General features: G+C 38.9%; 2 protein-coding genes across 2 annotated transcripts; both read right to left on the bottom strand.

Moving 5' to 3' along the window:
* Window positions 1-1,043: 1,043 nt before the first annotated feature.
* On the bottom strand, window positions 1,044-13,478 carry lmnb2 (lamin B2). Its single transcript, XM_058638024.1, has 13 exons — window positions 13,067-13,478; window positions 10,635-10,771; window positions 10,395-10,551; window positions 10,115-10,240; window positions 9,502-9,600; window positions 8,899-8,970; window positions 8,687-8,812; window positions 8,379-8,599; window positions 7,716-7,917; window positions 7,500-7,607; window positions 7,066-7,185; window positions 6,821-6,898; window positions 1,044-5,354 (listed from the first exon to the last, which is right to left on the bottom strand). The coding sequence occupies exons 1-13, from the start codon at window positions 13,277-13,279 to the stop codon at window positions 5,319-5,321; spliced, it is 1,695 nt and encodes a 564-aa protein (XP_058494007.1). The 5' UTR covers window positions 13,280-13,478; the 3' UTR covers window positions 1,044-5,318.
* Window positions 13,479-14,705: 1,227 nt separating this feature from the next.
* phb2b (prohibitin 2b) lies at window positions 14,706-22,052 on the bottom strand. The gene is made up of 10 exons (XM_058639456.1): window positions 21,958-22,052; window positions 20,325-20,454; window positions 19,620-19,704; window positions 19,408-19,487; window positions 18,897-19,081; window positions 18,634-18,763; window positions 17,881-17,984; window positions 16,686-16,763; window positions 16,512-16,591; window positions 14,706-15,285 (listed from the first exon to the last, which is right to left on the bottom strand). The coding sequence occupies exons 1-10, from the start codon at window positions 21,976-21,978 to the stop codon at window positions 15,261-15,263; spliced, it is 918 nt and encodes a 305-aa protein (XP_058495439.1). The 5' UTR covers window positions 21,979-22,052; the 3' UTR covers window positions 14,706-15,260.
* Between the last annotated feature and the right edge of the window lie 3,659 nt (window positions 22,053-25,711).

The following is a 25,711-nucleotide window of genomic DNA, read 5'->3' as shown; positions in this document are numbered from 1 at the left end:
TGCCTCTGCTGCCTCCCTTAGGTGAGGGGGCGACATTGCAGATTGTGTTTGGTTTTCTTCTTGTTTTCTGTTCCACTTTATTGAGAAATTCATTTAAAATGAAGTTTGATTGTGTTGTCTGTTTTTTCGTTTATTATGTTTATTTATATTTTTTGTTGTAAGTTATGAAAGCTATATTTTATTAAAACAATAACATAATAGTGTCTTGTATGGAGGGCCAAAAGTGCCAAAATTACATGTTAATAATAAAGTGCAAATTAAAACATATTTAAATTATAATATTACAATTTTCTCTGTATTTCTGCTATTTCCTCATTTATTTAGGCCCCAAACCACGAATGCCAGGGGCCCAAACTCCTGGAACGAGTTTGTATAATCCTTCATATTATTATATCTGTGGCTTTGTGGTCATTTTTGAGACACTCTTGAAACTTGGCATGGAGGTCAGGTCTGGCGAAAATGCTATATTAGCATAGTTCCCGGACCTGTGCGTTGCTCAAGGGCTCTATAGCGCCCCCCCCAAGGTGAAAACTGAGGCAAAATTGAGTTCCACCGAATTTCCTGAAACTTGGTGGGAAGATGTTATAAACCAAGAGGAACAAAAAAGTCGACTGTAACCACGGTCTCAATTTAACGGGAAGTTGGCCATTTTGAATTTTGGCGATTTGCACCCTACGTAAATGAGCTTTGTCTTACTGACATAAAAAAAGGGTGCCAATTTGTACAAGACACATCAAAGAGAAATTGTAGAAAGGTTTTGCAGATTCAAAATGGCGTGGCCACTGCAACCCTCATTTCTTCCTATTTTTATTTACTTTCCGATTAACTTATTTCCCTTTATTGATTTATTCTTGCATTTCTTCAAGCGTGTACAAATTCAATTCTGTCTGACTGGCCGACCAGGTAATGTGACAAGGGTTGCTGGGTCGGAGGTTTTTTGTCTACTTTAAGTTTCAGTGATTGATTGAATTTATTTCATTAATTATGTCCCTGTAGGTATTTGTGTGTATGAATTTATCAATAACCACCAGTGAAAGTGCATGTTCATGTAAAACATTTATTGTTTGTGTGTACAAAAAGTAGTTCAACAGTTAATCATGAATGAAAAACAAAAAAAAACAAAAACATGTAGCATGCTCGGCGCCCCCCACCCTCCCCACACCCACTCAGCCCTCCCCTATATGATGATGATGATGATGATGACCAGGCCTATGCTTTCCTGATTAAAAACCCTGGTTTGTACATTTTCTCTCTCACACACACACAAACACACACACACACACACACAGTCCCTCCAGGATCTGAACATTTGTCACATTTGAAAATCCGATGTGCTTTAGAGTCAAAGAACACGAAAATACAACTACAACAAGGTCGTTGTTGACATTCAAAATTAGTTAACTTTGGCTTGTAAAGAAAAGAAAAGAAAGGTCCACATTAAACTGATTAGGTCTTTTTTTTACCCCCAGTATCGATTGGTTAATAATTAAAATATTAGACATTTGTTGGATTTTGATGAACCTGGAGGGACTGAATTACACATTGGATTACAAGCATATGTTTAAAACCAGAGGTAGACAGATTATAATTTGTCGTGGCGATTTATGAGGCCGACATTGGCAATGTTTTTATAACCGGTATTGGCCGATTATTACAAACGACACATTTCTGTTTGTAGAAACTAGATAAATGTTGCTAAAAACGTTTTTTTTCCCCCCATTTTTTTGAGTACCTGTTTCATGTATTTCAATAATGAATTTATACGTATACGAATATGTAATGAGAATACTGTATATAATTGCACTACAACGCGGACATAAAATGTCTATTTGGAGATACAGAATATTAGTGACGTTTGACGACTGATTTTTGTATAATTTCATCATTAAACAATTATATTTTTAGGCATCAATTATCAGCCCTGATATTCTAAGAAAATCAGTATCAGCCATAGAGAGAGGGAAAAAAAAGACCATATCACAAAAGCGTACAATCTGGGATTCGTAGAGCAATGGATCAGATTATCTTCAAAGTCACAGTTAATCTCACATTGTCACTTGGTCATGAGTCAGTTATGAAACAGGAAGTCACTGTTTCCCAGTGAAGACTTTAAACTCACATTACAGGAGAAGTGTTCACGACTGGCTTTTATCAAAAATCCTGAAAAACACCCTGGGGTCAGTTCATCTCGTAAAAACGCCCGGCCTCTTAATCCCACCCACAGAAAATCCTACATAGAAAAAAATAATGAATTTTTCATGTAAATAAACTGATTACATAGATAATAAAACTACAGGGGAGGGAAAAAAATATCTAGCAGTGTAAAGCACGGCAAACAAACGCACACATTATAATTATTATAAAAAAGAAAAGTGAATTTCCCAAGATGGCACACAAGGTGCGAGAGCAACACTTGTACAACTCTAAATAACAGCGCGAGAAAGAAATATCACCTCAGTCACTGTAGTGCTGCTTCCACTGTTCACCGTGTGCAAAACTTAAGATTTTACAAAAGATTGGAGGCTATATTTATGTCAGTTTTAACACACACCGTCTGTAACGCCTGACAACATTGCTGCCTTTAAACCTACACAACGGCAGTGTTTGTTTTTTCAACATCTCAACGAGGAAACTAATCTAGTGAACGCGTCGCCATGAGTTTAACTTGCCATACATGAGGCACCTCTGGGGGGCGCCGTTAGGCTTGAGCCACACTGGATGTGTGCGCAGCGTGTGGTAGCTCACCCTCTAATTTCATAGATTTAAAAAAAAGAATTTAACATAGTGTTTACGTTTGAAAATGACCAAAATAATAAATATTATTTTTTTTTAATACAACTGCACTCAACTAAACACCAGTGTACACAAGTACACACATCTTTCTTCATTTCTGCTTATTTTTGTCGTACACCACCTTTGCATTTTTCGTACATACGACGAATCGGGAACTTTAGGAAAACATCGATGTCATAGTCCCACCTCTCTAACACAGTTTCTGTGGTTACGTTAGAGAGCCACATACAGTTCTGACAAGTATACTACAGCGTTTAGAGTAGTTTTGTGTATAAAGACATTTCTCTAAACGGAACTTTTCAAAAAAAAAAACTTAGGGGAAATTGTTTTTGGGAAGGTTCTGCAAATAGTTCCCGATAAAAAGCATTCAAAGAACCAAACACGAGAATGATTTGAGTCTAAAACAAACATTCTAATTTGCTGTCCACTGGTGGCGGAGAAAATAGGTGAGAGCTCTGTTCATAGACGTGTGTGTGGCTGCTCTGATCTGATGTCATGGCTGCCTAAATGATGGGGCGGTGGTGGATCAGCAGTATGTCTTGTAACAGGAAGGTCATAAGGTTTGATCCCAGCTACACTAGTCTACATGTCATTAGGTAAGACAGTGAAGCATAAATTGGTGGTTGTGCTGGCAGCAAAAGTTGCTTTGGGTTAAAATCGTCTTCCAAATGAATTGATTTTGATTGAAATGAAAAGCAAGAGGATTTTTCGAAGTTGCTCATTCATCCAGTGTGGCGTAACATGAAAGCTTGAGCTTTATCCGTTCACTTCCTTATACTGCTGTGGTCTGTAGCTTCTAGGGACGACTTGATATCCACCAATATCAGTCCGATAAAGTCATTTTACACCTTTCAAACGAAAACACCTTTGTGCTGATGCATAAACAAATATTCTTCTCCAACAAAAGGAGGAATCAACAGCCAACAACACAACTGAGCTAAAATGCTGTTGCTACAGTCTCTGCAAGATTTTTTTTTGGATCATATCGGACTTGGTCCAGTGAGTTTGACCAGTATTGAACCAATCCAGACACGAAAGGTGTCGTATCAGCTAATTCCTAGTAACTTCAGCCCAGTTTCGCACAAGTGAGAGCCACTCATTCTCAAGGCTAACACTCAGTCATCAAAGAGGTCAGACAGGAGACCGAAATGGAGTGTTTGTGGTAAGACACTTGTTTTAACATAAGAAAAAGTAACGAAAAGAAAAGAAAAACCCTGATACCTGTTGAGCTTTAAGCACAGGTCACTGTTGCCATTCTCTGGTGAGGAGTTTATTAACGTTCCATGTGTGCATGTATGAGTTTACGGAGTAGTAGGTCAGCCCAGGGCAGCACAGACCAGTGATTCCCAAAAACAGGTTTGCAGAATTTCCCCCCCAACTTTAAAGTTAAAATTTGTGTGCGTGTATGTTTTTAAACATACATAAAATGAAGAAAAAAGCTTGGAAATGATGACCATTTTCCAATTTAAAATGATATTCTGTAGGTCCCTCATATAGATAGTCAGGGAAACACTGGCTCAGGCATGATTCTCACTGTGCTGCCCTCAAGAATCACTGAGGTAAAAAAGTAGAACACAAAGACAACAGAGACCAGCTACAGCATTGAAACATCAAAAACTGGGTTTCGTGTTGTAGCTGACAGCTGTGTTTTTGTGCAGGTTAAGCCATAGAAAATACGTGGAACTACAAAATTTGTCTAGTGAGTATATCGTTGTATTAACTGCAGGGAGAAGTGTGACGACTGTTGGTAGTGTTTTCTGTGGGAGAAGAGCGGGCTTTGATTCTGCCGCATTACGGCAGATCAGATGAGACAATCGTGTTTGATAGCTTTCTATCAAGAAGCAAGCAAAGAGTGACGGAGCAGCGAGGATTGGCTTTGTCAACCTCTTCCGAGAAGGTTTGGGATTTTATCTATAGTGGTCTTTAACGCCCAACAGCTGGAAATTAGTGAGCAGTGAATCTGCAAATCCTTTTGTTTTCATCACCAAACACAAGCAAACTCCACATTCTACTGCGCTTCTTTTTCATCTTCATTGCAGGATACATTAAAAAAAAATATATACCAAGGAGAATAACGTGCAGACAGGCTGGATTCACCTGTGTAACTACACAGATAAATGTCTTGATTTTGAGCTTTTAAAAGAATGCCGTTCTCCAAACAGCTGCTCATCACACATGGAACTAGCCGTGTTTTTTTTTTTTTATCTTTATGGCAACAGAGGTCCTCTTCATCACACATGTAGAGTATTATGAGCAGGAGTGGGAATAATCATGAGTAACACCTGCTGTCTGACAAAATGGGACGCATCATCAGCAGCATGAAGATATTTCTTAGTTATGTCAAAGGAAAAGACGAGTAATTAAAGGACCAGAAATGTAGAGAGCGGTAAAAAGAGAGAGGCTGTTAGTCCAGAAGTTCTTACATTGTCTTGGAAAAAAAAACCACTAAAAAAAAATTGATGAGGCAATGGGCAGGAACACGTGTGATGTAGTGACGTCAAAGCCATCAACGCAGCACAAAGAACTCACATGATGGAGCACTCTCTGGAGGAGCCTTTGCCCTAAAGGAGAGACAAAAAAATGTCATGAAACTTTTACATTATGATTAAAATAAGCTTCACTGCTCCAACAGATGCAGACTGAGAGAGAGACTGTACAGCTGCAGGTGAAAAAGGTCTGTGTGTTTACACAGACAGACAGAGATCTGTTGTCTCAGCACACAGAGCTGTATTCTGTCAGTTCTTCTGGGATATCACAATGTTGCCATCACTGTTTAACATTCATTGATCTGTCTTTTGCAAAAAGGTGGGTTCACGGGACTAGACATAAAACTAAACATAAGCGTGGGCGAAATGGACAAAAAATAATAATTTTTAATTATTAATTTTAATTTTTTTGACAATCATGATAATTAGTCGATATCCTAGATCTTAGAGCTCATATCATCGGACAAAATGTTTAAACTTTAGCATTAAAGTAAAAATTCAAAGACTTATAACTAAACTACAGTCTGGAAACATTGAAATCTGGGTTACTGGTCATCGGTTTTGCATATCTCTTAGGTCCGTTAGGATTACTAAAATTATTTCTATTTGCTAAATGCCAGAATAATGAGAATTTTTTTTAGACAATTTTTTATAACTTAAGTTATAAAAAAACATAAGTTTACATACACTATGATTATTATGCCTTTAAACAATTTGGAAAGGATGAACCAGACTTGTGCAAGTCCACAATTCTCTTCCTGATATCTTGGCTGATTTCTTTTGACTTTTCCATGATGTTACACAAAGAAGCAGTGTGTTTCAGGTGTGCCTTAAAATACATCCACAGGTGTGTCTCTAATTAACTCAAATGTTGTCAATAAACCTATCAGAAGCTTCCAAAAGACATGACATCTTCATTTGGGCTTTACCAAAAAAATCCTTCTCTCATTATTATGGCATTTAGCAAATAGAAATAATTTTGGTAATCCTAACGGACCTAAAACAGGAAAAGTGATTGTCTGATTTCATGTCAGACAGTGAGAAAAAAAAGCATATGTGTCTTTTTATATAGTGTATGTAAACCTCTGGTTTCAACTGTATATGTTGCCCACCTCATCACAACCACAGCTCTTACTCTCACCAGCTCATATCTTCACAGAAAAGTTTGAACCATGCTACTTCAAACAATTACTAAACATCTTTAATCCACAAGATTATTTTCCACCTCTCAGTTTTAATTTATTTTATAATCTTGATTCCTGTCCCTTGTGTGATCTTATAATTATGACAGTTAAATATTGCCATATAACTGAGCCATTTATTAGCATTTTATTTAACAGCTAGAGGTTGTTCTTAGTGGAAAATCTTTTTCTTTTAAAATTGTGTAGTATATGTACTACACAACATATGCATCATGTGAACGTTGTCGAGGTAAGCACTATGTAAGGGGAAGGAGGTGGATTTATGTGACTGTGTACACTATCAAAAATGTCTTTCTTCTTTTGTTGCAAGACAGAAAAAGGGAGAACGGAGAAACTCACCGTTTGTTCCACTTCCTCCTCTTCCTCTCCATTCTCCACCTCCACCAGAGTCTTGGTTACGCTCCTCCTGGCCACCTCCTGCAGGAACAAAAACACCACATGACTCAGCACAGTCACAATAGATTAAAACATGTCTTTGTGACATATTTTAACATTTAAGGGGTTAAAACCTGGTTTTAGGGTTCGAATGAGGTAATGGTAAGGCAGTGTGAGAGTGAGTATCCAAATAAGGATCTTTGTTTTACCTCGCCATCAGCGTTGACCAAAGAAGTGACCATGTCATTTCCTGTGCCCCAGGAAGCCTGGCTCTTCCACAGCAGGTCAGTGGGTGGACTGTGGGCCACGCCAGCATCAGCAGACCACACCTGGAAACACACACACACACACACACACACACAGATACACGGTCAAACTACTACTACAAATAGTTGTAGATGAATTTAGTTGGGTTCCATGTCTGCAGGAAGATCATTTTCATCAGCTGAATCAGCTTCATTAAAACAGTTTTCACATTCTGGGTTCTTTTTTTTAGCTCATTATCTGTGGCAGATGAAGCTCAACACATTTTTCTCACTGGTTCAAATGCACACAAAGAACTCAACTATACTTCATTCGTTTAGGAGCAACATCAAGGATACCATCATAAACACACACATTGTTGAGTCATTTATTTTCTTACCGTGACCGTCTGTCCAGCCTTGAGGACAAACTTGGGAGAGAACTTGTAGATGATCTCGTCCCCGTCATCAACTTGTCTCTTCAACCTCCAGTTGCCCAAAGGCTGGTCCTATAAAACACAATAAAAGCCTTAAATGCAATTAACGCAATCTTTTCAGTTTTACACTCACAGACACACAGAACAAAAAAGACGAGTGATGAGTCCAGTCCTGCGTACCTGCTCAGTATCATTGTTCAGCGTGACTGCATTTCCGTCCATGTCAGTGGGTGAAATGGTGATTGCACCGCTGGCTGTGGAATCCTCCGACAGCATGTCCTTAGTGGTTTCCACTCGCTTCCTCTTGGTGGAACGGGAGGAGGAGGAGCCTGTTAACCTGGAGACGGTGACTTTGCCGGACGGGCTGGGGGACAACTTCAGTCTGGAGGAAACAGAGCAAACCAAATTAAGTCAATCAGATTCTTTGGGGTCGAAAGAAAGTGACGATATCGTCTGTTCAAGTTCAAGCCATCAGCGTTGACCCGGCACAAACCACACACCGTCTTATCTAGGACTACAAAGTTTAATAAATCCAGTAACCACTCAAACATGGTATGCAGAGGTGTGAATATTTCAGAGATTCAAGATTTGATTAGATTCTGATTCCATGGGTCACCTCTATTCGATTAAAATCGATTTTTGATTCATTCAACAATGTAGACACGAGCAAAGAAAACAATTTTTTTTTATTTATTTAAGTTAAACTTGCACAAGTAACCTGGGTATAAGTCATGTGCGGGTGTGACATGCATGGTCTCAGTTGTAATCATAAAACTGAACGCTTTACAGTGAATTTTGTCTGTTTCTTAGGTCTTTGTGTGCTTCTGTGTGTGTGTGTCGTACCTGTGCTCCTCTCCCTCCAGCAGCTTTCTGTATGCGTTGATCTCCATGTCCAAGGCGAGCTTCACATCCAGCAGCTCCTGGTATTCGCTGAGCTGAGCGTTCATCCTTTCTCTCAGGTCACTCATCTCCTGCTCCTTCGCCTCCATGGCGTAGCGGTGCTTGTCTCGAGCTGCAGACAGCAAGTCCTCCAGCTCTCTGATCCGCTCCTCTGAAGCGGACGCCTACAAAGACACACAGGGCAGCGTGAGTATCAGAGGGGTGGAGCCGAGCAGCAGTGATGTCAGTGAAGGTGTGTGTGCAGTAAGTACCTGTTTCTGCAGGGCACTCAGCTGATATCCCAGGCTCTCTATTCTCATGCGGGACTCCTGCACCTCCTCCCTGGCTGAGCTCAACGCTTTGTCATTCAAGACTGAGGAAACCTTGGCATTATCCAACTACAGGGAGGAACAGGACAGACTGTGTGTCAGAGTCAGATTATAAAAAGATAAAGAAATAGAAATTCCCTTTGTGCGTTTCTTACCTTGGACTGGAAGGTGTGCTCCAGTTCTCCTTTATAAAGAGAAACTTGCTCATCATGTTGTTTCCTTAGATCCTGGTGGAAAACACAAAGCCAATTAATGCTAATGCTCTAATTTAAAGACGTCCATGTCAATTATAGACAAAAGCGTCTAAATGCACCAAAAATGTAAAATAAAGAGAAAACACTAGTTGTATCATTACAAGGCTGACATTTGAGGCTCTGCGATAACTGCAAAAATAAAATACAGCTGCAGGAACAAGACCAAAACAATAGTGACATGGGTGGCAAGTAGTGATTCCTTTCATAATTCATTAATCTGTTAATCTATTTTCTCAGTTAATCAATTAGTCCTATGATCAATAAAATGTGGGATCAGTCAAACACTATAAAAAACAATAAGAAAGTGTTAATGAAAATGACTTAAATAGACTTTTTTTGGAGGTTTCAGCAATTATTACAGACATTTACATAAGAAAAACACAGTCAAAATCTTCAGTTCAGTGTCACTTCTGTTCTTTGGTGTGTATTGGTGACAGTGGAAACAAACGATGACCTCAAAACTGGAGGTTCATATTGACAAGACAACAGCTGCTGCAAACCTACCTGCAGGGCCTGGGCCAGTTTGAACTCGTAGTCCTGTCGGACTCCAGAGTCGACTTCCACAATTCTCTGCTCCTGAAAACGCCGAGACTCACGCACCTCCTGAAAACAGAGGACAAAGTTCCCAATGTTTGACATCTCACAGGTTTAAATTGTTTTCAGACATAAACATATTTCTTGATTCATAAGCGAGGAGATGGCGCTGCTAAGTCAAGTGCAGCATATCGTTCTACGTTATTATTTACTTCATTGATTACCTGATTTTATTTATTTAAAATAAGTCAAGGCGAGGATGCACTTTTCTCATGTAGATTTTTCTGTGTTCAAGAAAGTAATTATTGTTATAAACGTTTTCTTTACACGAAAAAAACAAAGAAATGCTGCTGGGTTCTACGGTTTGTACCTGGATTATTGTTAACATTGTTAACTTATTTCATTTATTCAAGTTTACATGTGTTCTCTGAGCAAGTATCGTATATATTTTAGGCATTAAATGTTTCAATAATTGTTTTTGAAAGTTGGGATCATTTGTTCTTTTTAAGTCTTTAAAGATTGGCCATAGAAAAACTCCTTTTGATTTGGTTGACCTCTATCACAAAGCACACACTGACTTTACCTCTTCAAACATGCTCTTCCTGAACTCCAGCTCTTCACTCAGTGACTGACAGCGGTTCTCCAGGTCGACACGCATCAGTGTCTCGGCCTCCAGCTGGCGCTTGGCAACAGCATGGCTGTCCTCTGCCTACGCCACAGAGAAAAAGAATGTGAAAACATACATCATGAGGGAGAACTGATAAGATAACACAGAGAGTATGTATGAATCATCCAATTTCAACCAAACAACTGGAGCCATCATGATGTTTAGGTTTCACTTGTGGCTTCGTCTTCTAGCTCACCTTAGCCAGTTGACCCTTGAGATCGGCCAGGTCAGCAGTCAGAGCAGCATTCTGGCTCAGAGCAGTAGAAAGAGACGCTTCACTCTTGTTCAGCTGGGCTTCCAAACCACTGGCCCGAGACAGAGCTGCTGCAAGATCACCATCCTTCTTCTTGCCACTGGGGGAAGAACAACGACCGTTATTACTGTGACGCTCTCTCCAAATGCTGAGCCACCAGGCGAGCTGTAGAATATAACATACTTGCGTGTCGCTTCTTCCAACTCAGACTGAAACTTGCCAAGGTCTATCTGGAGCCTGGCTCTCTCTTTAGCCGTTTCATCCAGAACTCTGCGAGCATCGGCCAACTCTGCCTCGTACAGAGCTTTCAGGCCTGAAACCTACACAAGAGGAGCACATAGACATATATTACTTAATGGATATAATGGGCTACATGCAGCCACTTATGCGACGTCCAGTGACACGCATTAGCTTTCAAGGAGAATGCCGTGTTGCAAGCCTTCTTGTTTTTAAAAACACATGAAACTTGGGGACCGTACACAACACACGAAAACAAGTTTGGGAGAATCAATTTTTTTTTTACCATATTGGCTTTTTATCCACACAGATCCGGCATTTTGGGAGGAATAAAATGCTTTAACCTTTTGGAAATGGGTCCCAGAGTGTCTGGAGTCTCTTCTTCATTGTCTTCCTCTTCTCGGATTTGTAGAATGTTTGGTCTATTTTGCATTATAGCTCATATTTTATTGATTAGATAAGATAAATACGATTTTGGATGTTGTCATATCATGATAAAGTATCTATGATTATTTTCCTTGGTTTAAAGTCTGATGCATTGATAATCAACATATTAGATTGAATACATTTTTGAAATACTCTAAATATTATAAATTGAACACAGAACAGTCAAATTATATATTTAAGTCACTTAACGGCATACTTGTCAATGTCATTGTTTGTAACACGCGTAAATATCCTTCGTTTGATTTTGGAGTGAATTCAGTGTATTCTCTGCGCAGCTTTATGGCCACACATATCTCATAAATCAGGATATAGACACAAATTTTCCAGATATTATTTGGAAGTGATATCGCACCGGCCTGCACACAGCGCCACATACAGGTCTGGCGTGTGTACTACTGAGTTTAGAGTCACCTCGAGGGGTTTCGTGTGGATGAAGACATTTCCTGAAACGATGTGTTTACGAAAAACTTTAAGAACAACAATGTTCCATGTGGGCGAGGCCTTGAAGAGCATGGAACGACTGTACAAAAGCAGCTGAAGTCACATCTTGTTCACACATGTTAACTCAATCCTCGCCGTCTGTGCCTAAACCCCATGGGCGTGTCTCATCTTAAGCATGTAATTTACATACCCGACACTACATGGGCAAATATTTTCCCAAGCAAATAATTTCCTGAGATATGCGTTTGCAGGCGACGTCTACTGCCAAAAAAATCTGCATCCTATTCACTGAGCTTTTCCTACAGTTTCAATGACCTGAGGCACTACTCAGCTGTGCTTTAGATTCAAGAGGGAAAACAAAACAAGACTGTTTCTCCTGCATGATGTCAGAGACAAACATACAGTCATTTTAGCTGTAAACAAAAATTTCAAGACATAATTCTCCAACGGTGTAAGAAATATAATTTTCCTATAAAGAAATAAACATTTTAAGCTTGTTAAATGTGAATATTTTCTGGTTTCTTTGCTCAATATCACAAAAAAATTATTTAATATTGATTTGTGGACAAAACAATACGCTTGAGAACGTCATCATTTCCAGGTTTGGGTCCACATTCTTGACATTTTATGGACTAAACAGCTATCAATTGTGACAATAATCATAAGTACATTACACAATGGATACTGAACTATTCAATGACACAAGAAACACTTAGCAACTGAAATGAAACTGTAAAATTGTGATATTACATTTATTCCCCATAAATTCACAAATTGATATTTTGTTCAACCTTTTCAGGCCAAAGCTAAATAATTCCTTCTATGAACGCATGAATTTGCGAATACAGTTGAAAATAAAGAACCTCAGGCGTCTCGGTTCGAATTATTTTAGAGCGCGCGCGGGCACACGCCCACACACACACACACACACGGGTAAAAACAATTTTATTTTAATTTTTTTTTAAAGTTTACAAATATTTTTTTTGTTGTGACACATTTTAGTCATTTTTTAAAGTTAAAAAATACCAATACTTACGAAATCACATACATTTAATTTTTTTTTAAAGAGATTAAGTTTGCTTTTTTTTTTAAAGTAAAAAACACAATAAAAGTTGTTTTTTGTAAACACAATAAGAGGCGTAATATCAGTGATATTATTCATAGATTGGCGGGCAGAAGCAGCCAGTAAACACACCCTGCCCCCTGACGTCTGAACGTTATCGAACCACTACATTGACGAGCTAGCACACATGTGCTAAAACTACACAATCTCACGGGAACACTGGTTATATTATGAGGAAAAAAATAAATAGTAACTTTACACATTTTACTGAACAGCTGCTAACTGTAATCCGTAAACAGCACGTGGGTATATTCGGTACTTGCTAACGCTGCACCGTGGGGGGAAGAAAACTACAGCGGAACAACGGAAAGCGGAGTCTGAACACTTTTGCAGGGCTCTTCGGCTGACTGTTGTAGTTTAAACTCACCTCTCTGGTGGTCACCTCCTCCTTCTCGGACACTTTGACCATAAGCCGGTCGTTCTCCACCTCCAAGGACCGGACACGGTCGATGTACACAGCCAGCCGGTCGTTCAGGTGCTGCAGGTCCTGCTTCTCCTGCATGCGGGAGATCCGGGTCGGGGAGAGAGGTGTCGAGGCCGCCGGCCGGCCAGCTTCACGGCTTGGAGTTGCGGTCGCCATAACTGTACTTTTGATAATCCCGGAGTTTGCTTCACCGCGCGGGGAGCAAAATAGAACGGTTTTCCTACCGAGTGTTGGTTAGTAAAGACACAAAAAACGCGTTATTTCTTCCTAAAATCGACTCGTTGTCTTTCAATGAGTGAAGTACTCACACTCATACACACACAACGCCAGGAACACTGGTGTGATTCCAAGATGGCCGACGCCGCTACAAGACCGCGCCAAAAGGAGAGAACGCTTCCTGTTTCCCAATGCACGATGGGAACATTTTCGGTGGTAGAAAAACGGCTTTATTTCTATTTTAAATATCTTTTAAGAGAATGTTTATGGTCATTGATTTAAAAAAAAAAAAAAAATTTAAAATATATATTGTTGTTTTTACTAGTTTTTTATTGGACAATTAGTTCATAATAAAGCTTGATTTGAATTGAAATGTGCTGTTTTCTTTCTTTTTTTCATGAAACAAAGCAATGTAAAAAATCAATACAGGGAATTGTTGAAATTAAACACTGCATCAAAGTCTATGATATACTACGTATTAATAGAAAATGAAACAACAAATATTATTGCCATTACTTCAGCAACTGCAAAAAATGTGGCCAAATGCAGTGGTTGAACAACTAATTAATTATGAATGGATTTATAAGTATTTTGATGTTTCACATCCCTTGGTAACTTCTAATAAATAATAAAGCTGTACAGCTTAAAGCTCACAATCAAAGTTCGAAATTCTTCATCACAGTTCTCTTTTAAAAAGCTGTGAACAATAATTTATAATAATTTAAAAACAAATTAAAGCTGCAAGGAGCATTGTGCAGGCCCTTACAACTTCTACACATTTCCCTGATTTTTTTTAGGGGGAAAAAATGCCAGTTCTGCTTTGCGTGACAATTTTTGGGGAGAAAGAAAATAATAATTCTAGTAGGTCCTCACACCACAGCGCAAGTGCTCGGGCCTATATTTTTTTCAACAAACTGGGAATTTAATGTGTTTTAATTTGTTTATGGGTTTTGTGTTATTTTTCTTCCCAATAACGTTAAATCAGTCTGTTTCCCTCTTAATTTTCTCAGTAACAGCTACAACAAAGGTATTTTGACAACTGTAAGGGCAGGTAAGGGCACCTGTTTGACATGTGCACTGCCTCATGCCATTGACCTCTGCTGCCCACTGGCTTTATTCTACACTCATCTTCAGGGATGTTTATGTTTCAAGACGATTATCACAGCATTTGTAGCCACATGGTCATTATATGTGCATAGCAATATGTATTTTATGCATGTCATCATTTTTATTATAATAATTAATGTTATTGTAAATAAAATCTGTTGGGTTGCTGCTGCTGGTGCCAGCTGGGCTGTGTTTAATCTGATTAGATTAGCTTCACTTCTATCCCTATAAATTTGATAAAGTCAGACTGATAACATAATCCAGCGTGCACACCTAAAAGAAATGTTTATTAACAGATAAATTAGCATTAACTTGCTCTGCTGAATCAGATTTACAGTTGCACCATGCAACGTCCTGAACCGGCCTTCTGGCGGACAACAACGTGCAGAGACCAAAGATCAGGAGATGAACACGACCATCATTTGATACATGACATGTTGGACACAGAAGACATTTGTTTTACATTTTTCTTCGTTTTTGTTGCATTCATTCATTCATGGTGTACTGATTATGACGGGATAAGCTTGGCATCACAGTTTACAGATGATCAGGGACATCAAATAAATGTCTCTTTTCTTTAGTCTGATTAGTTCTCTGTGAAGCTGAAATGAGATCAGACGAGTGTTGGTTCTTTACAGGCCACTCCCAAAAGTCTGACAGAGGTTAAAAAAAGAATCATAGAGAACAAAATAGAAATTAACAGCTTCTTTCTTGATGTGCACTTTCCAAATTGTTCTGTCCTGTGTGCAGAAGTCAGACTGTTCAGATGAAGGTGTCCATGGAGGAACCTCTGCTTTATGTCTTCACATCCTCTTCATAACTTCTTAGCCAGAGAGAAACTGGAAAACAGAAGCTCATTAGTGGTCACACACACACACACACACAAGAGAAATGTCAGAGATTAGAGTAGAATAAGATTGAGGCATTGTGAAATAGCCAGCTATCGGGAAATGATTGGAAAACAGGCATTTTTGGCATTTCTTAATGCAACTGGTCTGTATGGAAGAATATAAAAAGGGACAGAAACTTTTTGATATGTCCTGAAGAATTTATAAGAAGTTTACTGTTATTGTAGAATAAAATCAGGGGTGGGTTTTTTTGAAAACTAGTGCAATAAAACAAAAATGACACACACAGTAATAAATAAACACACGATATACTAAGAAATTTCTTTAAAAACTATAAAAATATTAGAGGGGGCACCACCTGCAGGACATTTTATAGAGGAAGGCAATTACATGTGACAATAGATAGACTTATGTACAGTATGTATACTTGTGTCTGAGTTTAGGGTTCTGATGGAAGAAGCCGTTTAATAATCCTGCACCGTTTATGGATCTTTCATCATCACCTTTGTTCTTGTTACTGCAGCTGTGAGACTTTGGTCTTCACGTACACAACAGTCAGTTGTTTACTTTCATAGTTGACTGTAATGACTTAATATTTAACTGTGCAGGGAAACGTTCCAACTCTCAGGTGCTGAGACGTGATCTCCCATTACTGTCGCCTCCAAGTACAGCAATTGTCTTTTTCCATTATACAGTTCTAGCTCTCCTCGGCTTGACTCTACTTGGTTTCGTTGTTCAATTACTTCAAATTTCCTCCTCAATGTGGGCAGGGTCGTCATAGCGTGCGCAAACTAGTGACTTGTCAAGCAGTTGTTTTGGGTGTAACTGAATCATTAGAATCAGTGGATTAAAAAGATTTGTTCACAGAATGGTTGAGCGGAGCACAGACTCCATCTGACACAGTCACTGAACTTTCAGCAGTGCTGTTGCTAAATACACCAGACTCCCCTGTTAAATATTGACATTTTAGACATTTCCTTTGCTAAATGTTGGAGATTAACTCGTGTTTTCAGGATTTTAAAATCTTTCAAACTTTAATCTACAGTTGGACATTGTTGGCTCACAACTCTTCCAGTGACGACACTCTCTGACCAATCAGTGATCGGCAGTCTGTGGACGTCACGTTTTAGTACTGGCTCAGCTCGCTTGGAACCTTGTGAACAACCTACCATGCTGTCACGTGTCACATAGTAAGAGTGACTTTTGTTCAAACCTACTTGTCATAAGGTGACTGGTCTTGCAGGTTCAGGACCAAACTGTCAGCATTAAGGTAGACCCTGTTCTGAGACGCTGCCACCTGAAAGAAGACAACAGCCATTACCACCACCACCATTGTCATCATAATCAGACTTTTCTTTTCAAGAGAGAGGAGATAAAGCAGTAGCACTGACCGTCTTAGCAATGTTCTGTGCTGCTCGGATTCTCCTCAGCTTCAGGTAACCAGGGTTCTTCGTCACAGCTTGACCCAACTGACACACAAACACACATAAAAAGTAAATTAGGGGATAGATAGATAAATAAATAAATAAATAAATAAATAGATACCCAGCTAAATTCCTGGACAAAAGGAAAGGCAGCCATACTCACTAACTATCACTGAGTATCGCCGCTGATATCCTGAATTTTATTATTATTCACAAAATAGAAAGCATTTTGATTCAATATCGATTTATGAAAAGACGTCAGTTTCCTTACCAATTTTGCTTGGTTATGGTAGCTTTTAGCTTCACTGTAGCTTGTGGTCACACGAGACTACTGTGGCCACACGAGACTACCATGGCCATGCGAGACTACACAAGACTACCATGGCCACGCCAGATTACACAAGACTACCATGGCTACGCGAGACTACCATGGCCACGCAAGCATACGCGATTCTACCATGGCTACACAAGCATATGTGATACTACGGGATACTACCATGGCCACACAAGCATACGTGATAATATGCGAGACGACCATGGTCACGCAAGCATACGCGAGACGACCATGGCCACGCAAGACTGCCATGGTCAAGTCTTGCGTAATAGTTAGTTTCAATAGTCCTGTGAGATTTGTGCACCATTAACAGGAAATTACACATATTTCAAGACTTATCTAAGGAGTATATATCTAGAGTCTCTACTATCTAGAGTCGATATCAGATCTTCCAAATGAATTCAATATGAATCAGAAAATTGATTATATGAGCACAGCCCTAACTAATAAAAAAAAGTTAAATTTGTTAGCGTGACTGCATCATCAACATCATCAAGATCATCAGATTACCTCCCTACAAAGACGTCTTAATTTATAATTTATTATAGTTCTGTATACATCTCAATTCTGTTGTTAGACAAAATCAGATCATATTCTCTCCTTTCATTAATATTTGCTCATTATTGCTATGATTTTAGAATTATAATAATTTTCAGAATTATAATAGTACACTTCCACTTTCATCTAGTTTTAGTCGGACTGACAACGTTCAGACTGTGTGATGTAGGTTCAACTCAGAAGAAAGAGAGTGTGAGCCTGTCTGAGTCGCGTCAGCAGGATAAATCAATGCCGTCTTCACTTTGACAAGAAAGGAAGCTGTCCAGTCACCATTTTGGCAGCTTCAGCCTCTCCCTCAGCCTGGATGATCTTCTGTCTCTGATCCTGTTTGGCCTTCTCCACCCAGAACTGGGCTCTCTGCGCCTCCTGCTGGGCTGAACACAACAAACACCAACACATTTGTGAGGTTAGAAACATTCCCATCAACAAAAACAAAATCCTTTTCTTACACTGACTACATGCTGTGGTGAGAAGAACTGACAGGATGTGTGACCCTGTTCAGAAAGCCAATTAACACCTGTCTCTCTCTGGTGATCTATGCTAGCACAGTTCACACCTGACATTAGAATGCGTCTTCACGTGTGAACAATATGGTGGCCATTTTGTGTCACAGTTACACAGGCTTTTTCAACTGGAAACAGAAGTATGTAAATGGCTCCCACACCAAACTCCATTGGGAAAACAAATAATTTTAGACCACAGCACACAGACGCTGTTGGTCCAGTGCTGTGTGCATCACTATGTTCAAAAGTGTTACTTTGTGACTTCTGTGGTTTAAGTCCTTTATTTTGAATTGCCTCAGTGACACAAACATACCAAACAAGGCAGTAGTACAACAGCAAGCTAAAAACACTGATTTTCTCTATTGAGTTTGGTGCAGTTGACAAACTGGCTCAGCTCAGGCGGTGGAGTAAATTGTTTAAGCCTGACAGCATTAAAAGTAAATCCTTGTTTGGTCCATGTCAGACTTTTTTAACTTTTAAAAAAAAGCAGTGTGAGTGAGTGAATGAGTGTGTGTCTTACCAACTTGCTTGGCCTCCACAGCTGCAGTGTACTGGTTGCTGAAGCTCAGCTCAGTGATTGAGACGTCGTCCAGAATAATGTGAAAGTCTTTGGCTCGTTCAAACAACTCCCTGCGAACCAGCAGAGAAACCTGCAAAACAACAACAACATCATTCATTCCACTGTATTATATGATGCGACTGAAGTAGAGTAATTAAAAAAAGAAACAAAATCTACTATAAATATTATATAAAAAGTGTGTGTGGGTGAACGTGTGTATGCACCTGTGCTCTCTGTGTGATGAGCTGTGACGCGTTAAACTTTGCCACCACAGACTTGAGGACTTCGTTGACGATGGACGGCAGCACTCGCTCGTCATAGTCTTTCCCCAGCTGCTGGTACATGACAGGCAGGTCTGATGCTATGGGCCGGGACAACACTCGCACACCTATGTTCACCATCTGAAGATCTGCACACGCACGCACGCACGCACACGCACACAGTCAGTGTGAGTGAGTGAATGAGTGTGTTTTTGTGTGAGTGAGTCAATATGTTTATTATGAGTGAATGTGATTGAGTGAGTGTGTGTGATTGAGTGAGTGAATGAATGAATGTAATGTTTACTCAAACTGCAGAAATGACACAGGTTTTATTTCTAAAAGAAAATAACCTCAGAGACGACAGAGCTGCAGGTCTGTTCATTTCTGACAGAAGTGGAAGAAAGAAACTACCACAAAGATAAGGAACGTCATAAATAAAAAAGCAGCTTGTGTTATTTCAGCCTTCGTGTGTTACCTTTGCTGCCAGTCAGAGAGGAGATCTTCCTGGGTTTAGCTCTGATATCATAGATGATAGGATACTGGAACCAAGGGATCCTACAACACAAACACAGACACACACACACACACACACACAAACACACAATATTCTTGTTTATTAGCTGCTCTTATTGCCCTACTCTCCTTCTTGAGGCTGAAAACCACATTGAAACTGACTAAATGATGGACCTGAAATGAAGCCCCTCAGCCAGAACAGTGTCCATCTGCATCCCTCCAATCCTGTTGAAGACGATGGCTCTGTGACCTCCTTCCACTGTCGCACACACACACAAAGAGACAATGTAATGTAAGATATTAAGGACAAAGTAATAAAACAATAATTTATCTGGTGTGAAAACGCCTTAAGGCTTGATTAAAGGAATTGTTGGTCTTAGCAGAATTATACATAGTTTGTTTTTTTTACTCAAACCAAATAAACAGCATCTGTACCAGCTGAGCTAATATATACCCAATATGAGGACGTCTACGCTCAAACACTGGATTGAGACCCTCAGTTGGGTCACAGGAGATTTTTTGGAGGGTCAGCAAACACATGAGCTGCCTTTTCCCCACCTTTTAATTAAGATTTAAGTGTTTATGTTTTAAATAACATGTATAAAATTACGCTTTAATACATTTTTATTACTATTATTATTATTTAATACTATTAGGTGTGACACATATGGCTGTAAACTAGCTGCATTTGCAGACACCAATAGTTTACCAACAAACAGTGGTGGATGACAAACCATTCACAGCAGCCAGCAGTGACTGGTGTTTTCTACTCATCCTAAGCGCCTCAGTGCAACCTGAGGACATGACCTGTCTGCTTTTTTCTGGCACTTATCAAGAGCTTAACGTGAACGTACTGTGCTGTTGTGAGTGTGTTTTTACCCGTGTATGTGGCTTCTTTGACGCCATACACCAAAGCGCCAGCTCCAAGCACCAGCTTCAGGCCTAATCCTGCTCCTCTGCCACCAGAAGACATCCGGCTTGCCAGATCCCTGAGGAGATGGACCAAACGCTACAGAAAGACGACAAAATAAGACAGTCCTGTTACTGTGTGACTTACAGTGAATCCACGACATAAGTGTGCCAAATATAAACGGATGAACAAGTGTGCCAAATATAAACGGATCCCGGTCGACCATCTATCATTCAACCAATTATTGCAATTTCTTTGTCACAGTGTATATGAACAATAACTCATCTCTTTTGGGACTGGGCTGTCTGTGGAACATTCTGGAATGACCTCTAGGTTAAAATAGAGTTTATAGTGTTTAGCTTTGTTTACATTATTATGTTTGATATATTAGGAAAGACATAGCCATAGCAGCAAATTCACAAATCAGAATAATCTCAATCCAATGGATTGTAAACATTAGTTTATGGCTGCGACTAACGATTATTTTCTTGATTAATCGAGGACTTGTTTGGTCCATAAGATGTCGGAAACCTCGAAATTAGGATGTTCTCAAATGTCTTGTTTTGTCCACACAGTTTTAATGATTTCTTTGTTACATGGAGCAAAGAAACCCAGAAAATATTCACAGCTGGAAAATCAGAAAACTTTTTTTAATAACACTCAAAACGACTAATCAGTTATCTAATTAACTCATTAGTGATTGATTATTAATCAACTAATTGACCTACATTATTTGCCATTGCCATTACATTTTAGCTCTTTTTTTGTACGTTGTAGTATATAAATCAGAGGTCTCAAACTTATGGCCCTCTTATCAATTGCATGTGGCCCATCACCAGTTATACCGAATTATTTATATATGTTTGGTTTTATTGTGACCTCTAAATCGTTCCATAGAGCCACAAAAATGCTTTTATTTTTAAGTTCTGTGAAATGCACAATTACAAATATTGTTTCTGCTATTTCATGACAGAAAATCGCGATATAGTTTAAAGCTCACATGACAGAGCCACTGCTAATCAGGAGTATTCTCGCTTGATTGGGCCATTCCTGCCCCCCCTACTATGATATTCAGTGGCCCCCAGGATATTTTAGATTATAAATAAAGTTTTGTATTAAAAAAAACGGACACTTTTTTTGAAAAAACATAATCATTTTCCAGTCCCACACCAGGCAAAGATGTGGGAGACATTTAAGATAGACAGACAGACAGATAGATATAGAGACAGATAGATAGATACATAGATACATAGATACATACATACATACATACGTACATACATAGATGAACATTTATAATATAGAAGTTTAAGTTAATTTGAGTCGTAGTCTTTATATAAACTACCTCACTCCGGGCTAAACAACGGGCTAAAAGTGAGGTTAAACGTTGTATGAGAAGCTAACAGTAGCACAGTCGTTTCAATGCAGCATGCTAACTGACGTGCTAACCTGACTCAGGACGTCTCCTGTCCTAACAGGTAACTACTAACACTGCCGAGCTTTATCTCACAACACATTATTTGCTTCACGTTAGTCACTTTATCCTCAGCACAGTGAATAAAACGATTGATAGCCGTCATCATTCAGCATTTAAACACTTACACTCGGCTCCTTGTTCGCCATGCTGCACGTCAAACTCCAAGGTCGAGATAACACCGCCCCCTCCTGACGACATGGACCACAAAGCCTGCTGGGACATGCTGTTGTTCCTGTATCCGGTCTGGCTCCCTTCCAGGGCTGGAGCGAAAACGTCGAAGCTCCTTTTCGATGTTTTAAATGGACGAAATTACAAAAACGAAGCGACTGAAATCACTTCTTCAAGATGGAAGTCGACTTCTAACATGTTGCTGTTAAGAGTGTGTTATTAGATACTTAACAAAAAGAAATTCAACTTTTAAAAATGTCCAGTGAAGTGTGTCAAGTTGTCAACCATCAACAGAAATTGAGTACACTATGTTTACATGAATGTATTATTATATTAACATTCTGCTTTTGGATATTTTGAATGTTCTAGATTACAAAAACCAAGTGAGTAAAATCACTTTCAAAAGATGGAAGTCGACTTCTAATGTGTTGCCGATATGTATTATATTTGATACTAAACAAAATAAAAGTTGTAAAGGTCCAGTGAAGTGTGTCAACTATCAACAGGAGTTGAGTACAATATGTTTACATGAATGTTTTATTATATTAAAATTAAAAAGTGCTGTGTTTTCTTTATCTTAGAGCAAACTCAAATGAGAAACGTTTTGAGGAAAAATATATCAAAATAATATTTATAGATATTTAAGATAAGATAAGATAAGATAATCCTTTATTAGTCCCAGTAAAGATAAAGATAATTAATAATAAACATGCATTTATATCGAGAGATATTAAGACGATAAAAAGATAAAATAGAAATTACATTATCGACAGTTGCCAGAATATATATAACATGGACTTGATATTTCTGTATAAACAAGGGTTGATCATGATATATTATATACAGTACGTATATTGCACTTATATTACAGTATATTGCATGTGGGATGAGTAAAGTATGGTCTATCGAGATTGTTTCACAGAATTTAAAAATAAAAGTGTTAATTTTGACTTGGAACGACAAATACTTCACAATATAAACACATTCATAATGTAAAAAAGGAATCTAGTAATTAAAGAAAACATTAAAAAAAAACCTTATTATAACATATTAAGTGGCGGGCCACATGACATTGATTTTTTTGGGACCACAAGTTTGAGACCTTTGTGAACCCAGTGAGTCCTGTTTCAAGGTTCAGGAGACACGGAGATGTTGACTGGAATAAAGCTTGGCTTATACTGGGGACAAATTTGGTCTTTTATAAAATTAAAGTTTCTATCAATCTATACCCATCTAAAAAGACATTGAAGACATTTAAGTTTGATTTTTGAGTATTCCTGTATCTACAAAAAAATGTGGGTGTGGGCTCCTGAGAGATAAAGGTCACAGAGAAGAAGAAGACAACACTTTGAGCCTCATTACGATGATGTCTGTCTCATCTGCAGGTGACATGTCCTGACAGAAGACTTTGACAGGACAGGACGGGGCGGACACTGACGGACTTGTGGACAAGAAAGCAACAGTGATCCCATCACTGTACATTTCGAGTTTGTGTGTCAGTACAGTGTGAAGATGTCACTGAGATTCAATCCTTTTATAACTAAATAAATAAATAAACAATATGCCATGTGACATCAGTCTATCAATAAACCCACCAGAAAACACTGTTAAAATGATCATTTATACTTGTAAAACATATTTGAAGCTCATTTTATAGAGTTGAAGAAAAAATATATTAGAATGTTTGTTGTCTTTTATATTTTATCAATCGTCACAATAAAATCCACAATTAAAGGGTGTACTTTCTATATTTTGCATACTTTTATACTTTCCATGATAGTATTCTATTTTTGCATTTTTCTTTCTATACCTTATATTATCTACTTTTTTTTGTCCTTTTGTCACCTCATCTAATCTAAACTAATCTAATCTTAAAATAACCTAAGAGATTAAATAAGTGGACAGTAGTGAATCTCCATTATTGGGAAGATCGTGAATGTGCAAAATCACTGAAACTTCACAGCAGTGACTTAAAAATACTCTCTAGCTCACTGACATTTACAGTTCCAGTGATTTATTTTGAGGTACCACAAGGGGGAGCTGCAACTTTCCAGATCACATGACCTCATGAGGTTTGAAAGAAATGATGTAATTAAATGCTATTTTTTTTTATGAAACAGGCATGGCGTTTAGATCTTAAAAGAAAAAATGTTGTAAAAAAAATTATATGATATTTCAGCTATTTCCTTTTCTGTGACTGTTTCAAAATAAAAGTCTGGCTCTGCTGAAATGCCATTAATGTGAAGGTGTGAAACGGAGACATTTGGTCTGTTTGTTAGAACATTCTATGGCATCACAACAGCTTATTTCACAACGATGATCTGAGCAAGAGTAAACTTGAGGTGACCCGTGGAGCTGGATAAAACTGGTTTGCGGGCCTGATCTGGCTCCAGAGCCTTATGATGAATACAAACAATATGATGAATTATGAATTATTTTAATCAGGATCATTCAGGATATTAACGCACCCTTAATTTGAAGACTTACACTAAAACAGATCGAGACCACAAACGCGTCGTGTTATTACAACATTGGATGACTTTAATCCACTACATGTGTCATATTAAAACAAGTCTATTTTACACATCTCAGTTAGCAGCTAAAGGTAAAAACAAACAAGGACATGATGTGGTGAATTGAAGCAGCTGTTCACATCTGGATCAAATTAGAAACAGTAGAATTACAAACAGTAAATAAAGGATGCACGTGTTGGATAATTGAAGCTTGTGTTCCTGCTGAAAGTCCACTACAAGCACAGGGACTTACCCACTAAAGACCCTCGTCATGTCGTGTCGTCATGGTAACAGCGTCCAGTTTAACCAGTGGACAGACTGGTGCTTGGTCCACCACCACACTACACTGCAAACCTCTGCTCTACACTCGTTCATGTTGTGTGCCCAGAAGAAGAAGCTGTGTCCGACTTCAGAGGCCTCCCTTGCAACTAAAGCTTCACTATGTGAGCCCTTCCAGGACCTAAGCCTCACAGAGACCACTATTAACAGTGCGTTCAGAGGTGAAAACCCACGGCTGACAAAGTAAATCTATCCAAATGTAAACACAGAACAGGTTCAGTGACGCAAGAACTATCCAGTGCAAAGGATTCTGGGACATTAAAGGGGCCGTACGTAAAAAGAAGACATAACGCTGTCCTCCTCAGTTCTTAAAAGTTCTTAAATCATAAAACTTGAGAAACTGCAGATGTCCGTTTACAGCAGGTCACCAGGGAGCGCTATAAGGGTCCGATATCTTCAGTGTGTTAGGTTCTGCGACATTTTGCTCGATCTTCATGGATTCAGAGCGCGTAGTGAACCCTGGCAACTTGAAACTGGCACTAGCGCTGTTCATTTTTGCTGTAGCTTTTCCTGCCAACATGGCGCTGTAAACAAACTGAGTCACACGACGTCTATACGCGAGCTCTATAGCCGCGCTTCGAGTGGAACCGTTCGGTTTGGTACAGTGCAGTACGTAAATGTGTTTCGTGATGAAAACCAAATCGGCCAAGATCCTGACAGACAGTAGAGGAGGATCACTGCCAGGAAATACGCTCAAAGCGAAACGGAGCAGTGGAAGTAAACATGTGTAAGCGTTCTCCAGAGTAGAACTTAACAGGAAGTTAAAGATGTCTTGTTACAGTAGGTTACCAGGGGGCGCTATAAGGGTCGGATATCTTCAGTGTGTCAGGTTGTGCGTCATTTAGAGCTACACGTGACG

This window comes from Solea solea, chromosome 9 (assembly GCF_958295425.1).
Source record: "Solea solea chromosome 9, fSolSol10.1, whole genome shotgun sequence".
In the NCBI taxonomy this organism is placed as follows: domain Eukaryota; kingdom Metazoa; phylum Chordata; class Actinopteri; order Pleuronectiformes; family Soleidae; genus Solea; species Solea solea.
Note: the sequence above shows the minus strand (reverse complement) of the source record. Positions and strands in the feature narration are given on the sequence as shown.

Coding starts and splice junctions, on each gene's coding strand:
- lmnb2 (XM_058638024.1), bottom strand. CDS start 13,279: ATGGCGACCGCAACTCCAAGCCGTGAAGCTGGCCGGCCGGCGGCCTCG. Junction 8,971..9,501: donor AACTGGCCCAGGCCCTGCAG/GTAGGTTTGCAG, acceptor GTTTTCCACCAG/GATCTAAGGAAACAACATGA. Junction 8,600..8,686: donor TGAGTGCCCTGCAGAAACAG/GTACTTACTGCA, acceptor GTGTCTTTGTAG/GCGTCCGCTTCAGAGGAGCG.
- phb2b (XM_058639456.1), bottom strand. CDS start 21,978: ATGGCGAACAAGGAGCCGAGT. Junction 19,082..19,407: donor CTCTCTGACTGGCAGCAAAG/GTAACACACGAA, acceptor GTGCGTGTGCAG/ATCTTCAGATGGTGAACATA. Junction 18,764..18,896: donor TCATCACACAGAGAGCACAG/GTGCATACACAC, acceptor GTTGTTTTGCAG/GTTTCTCTGCTGGTTCGCAG.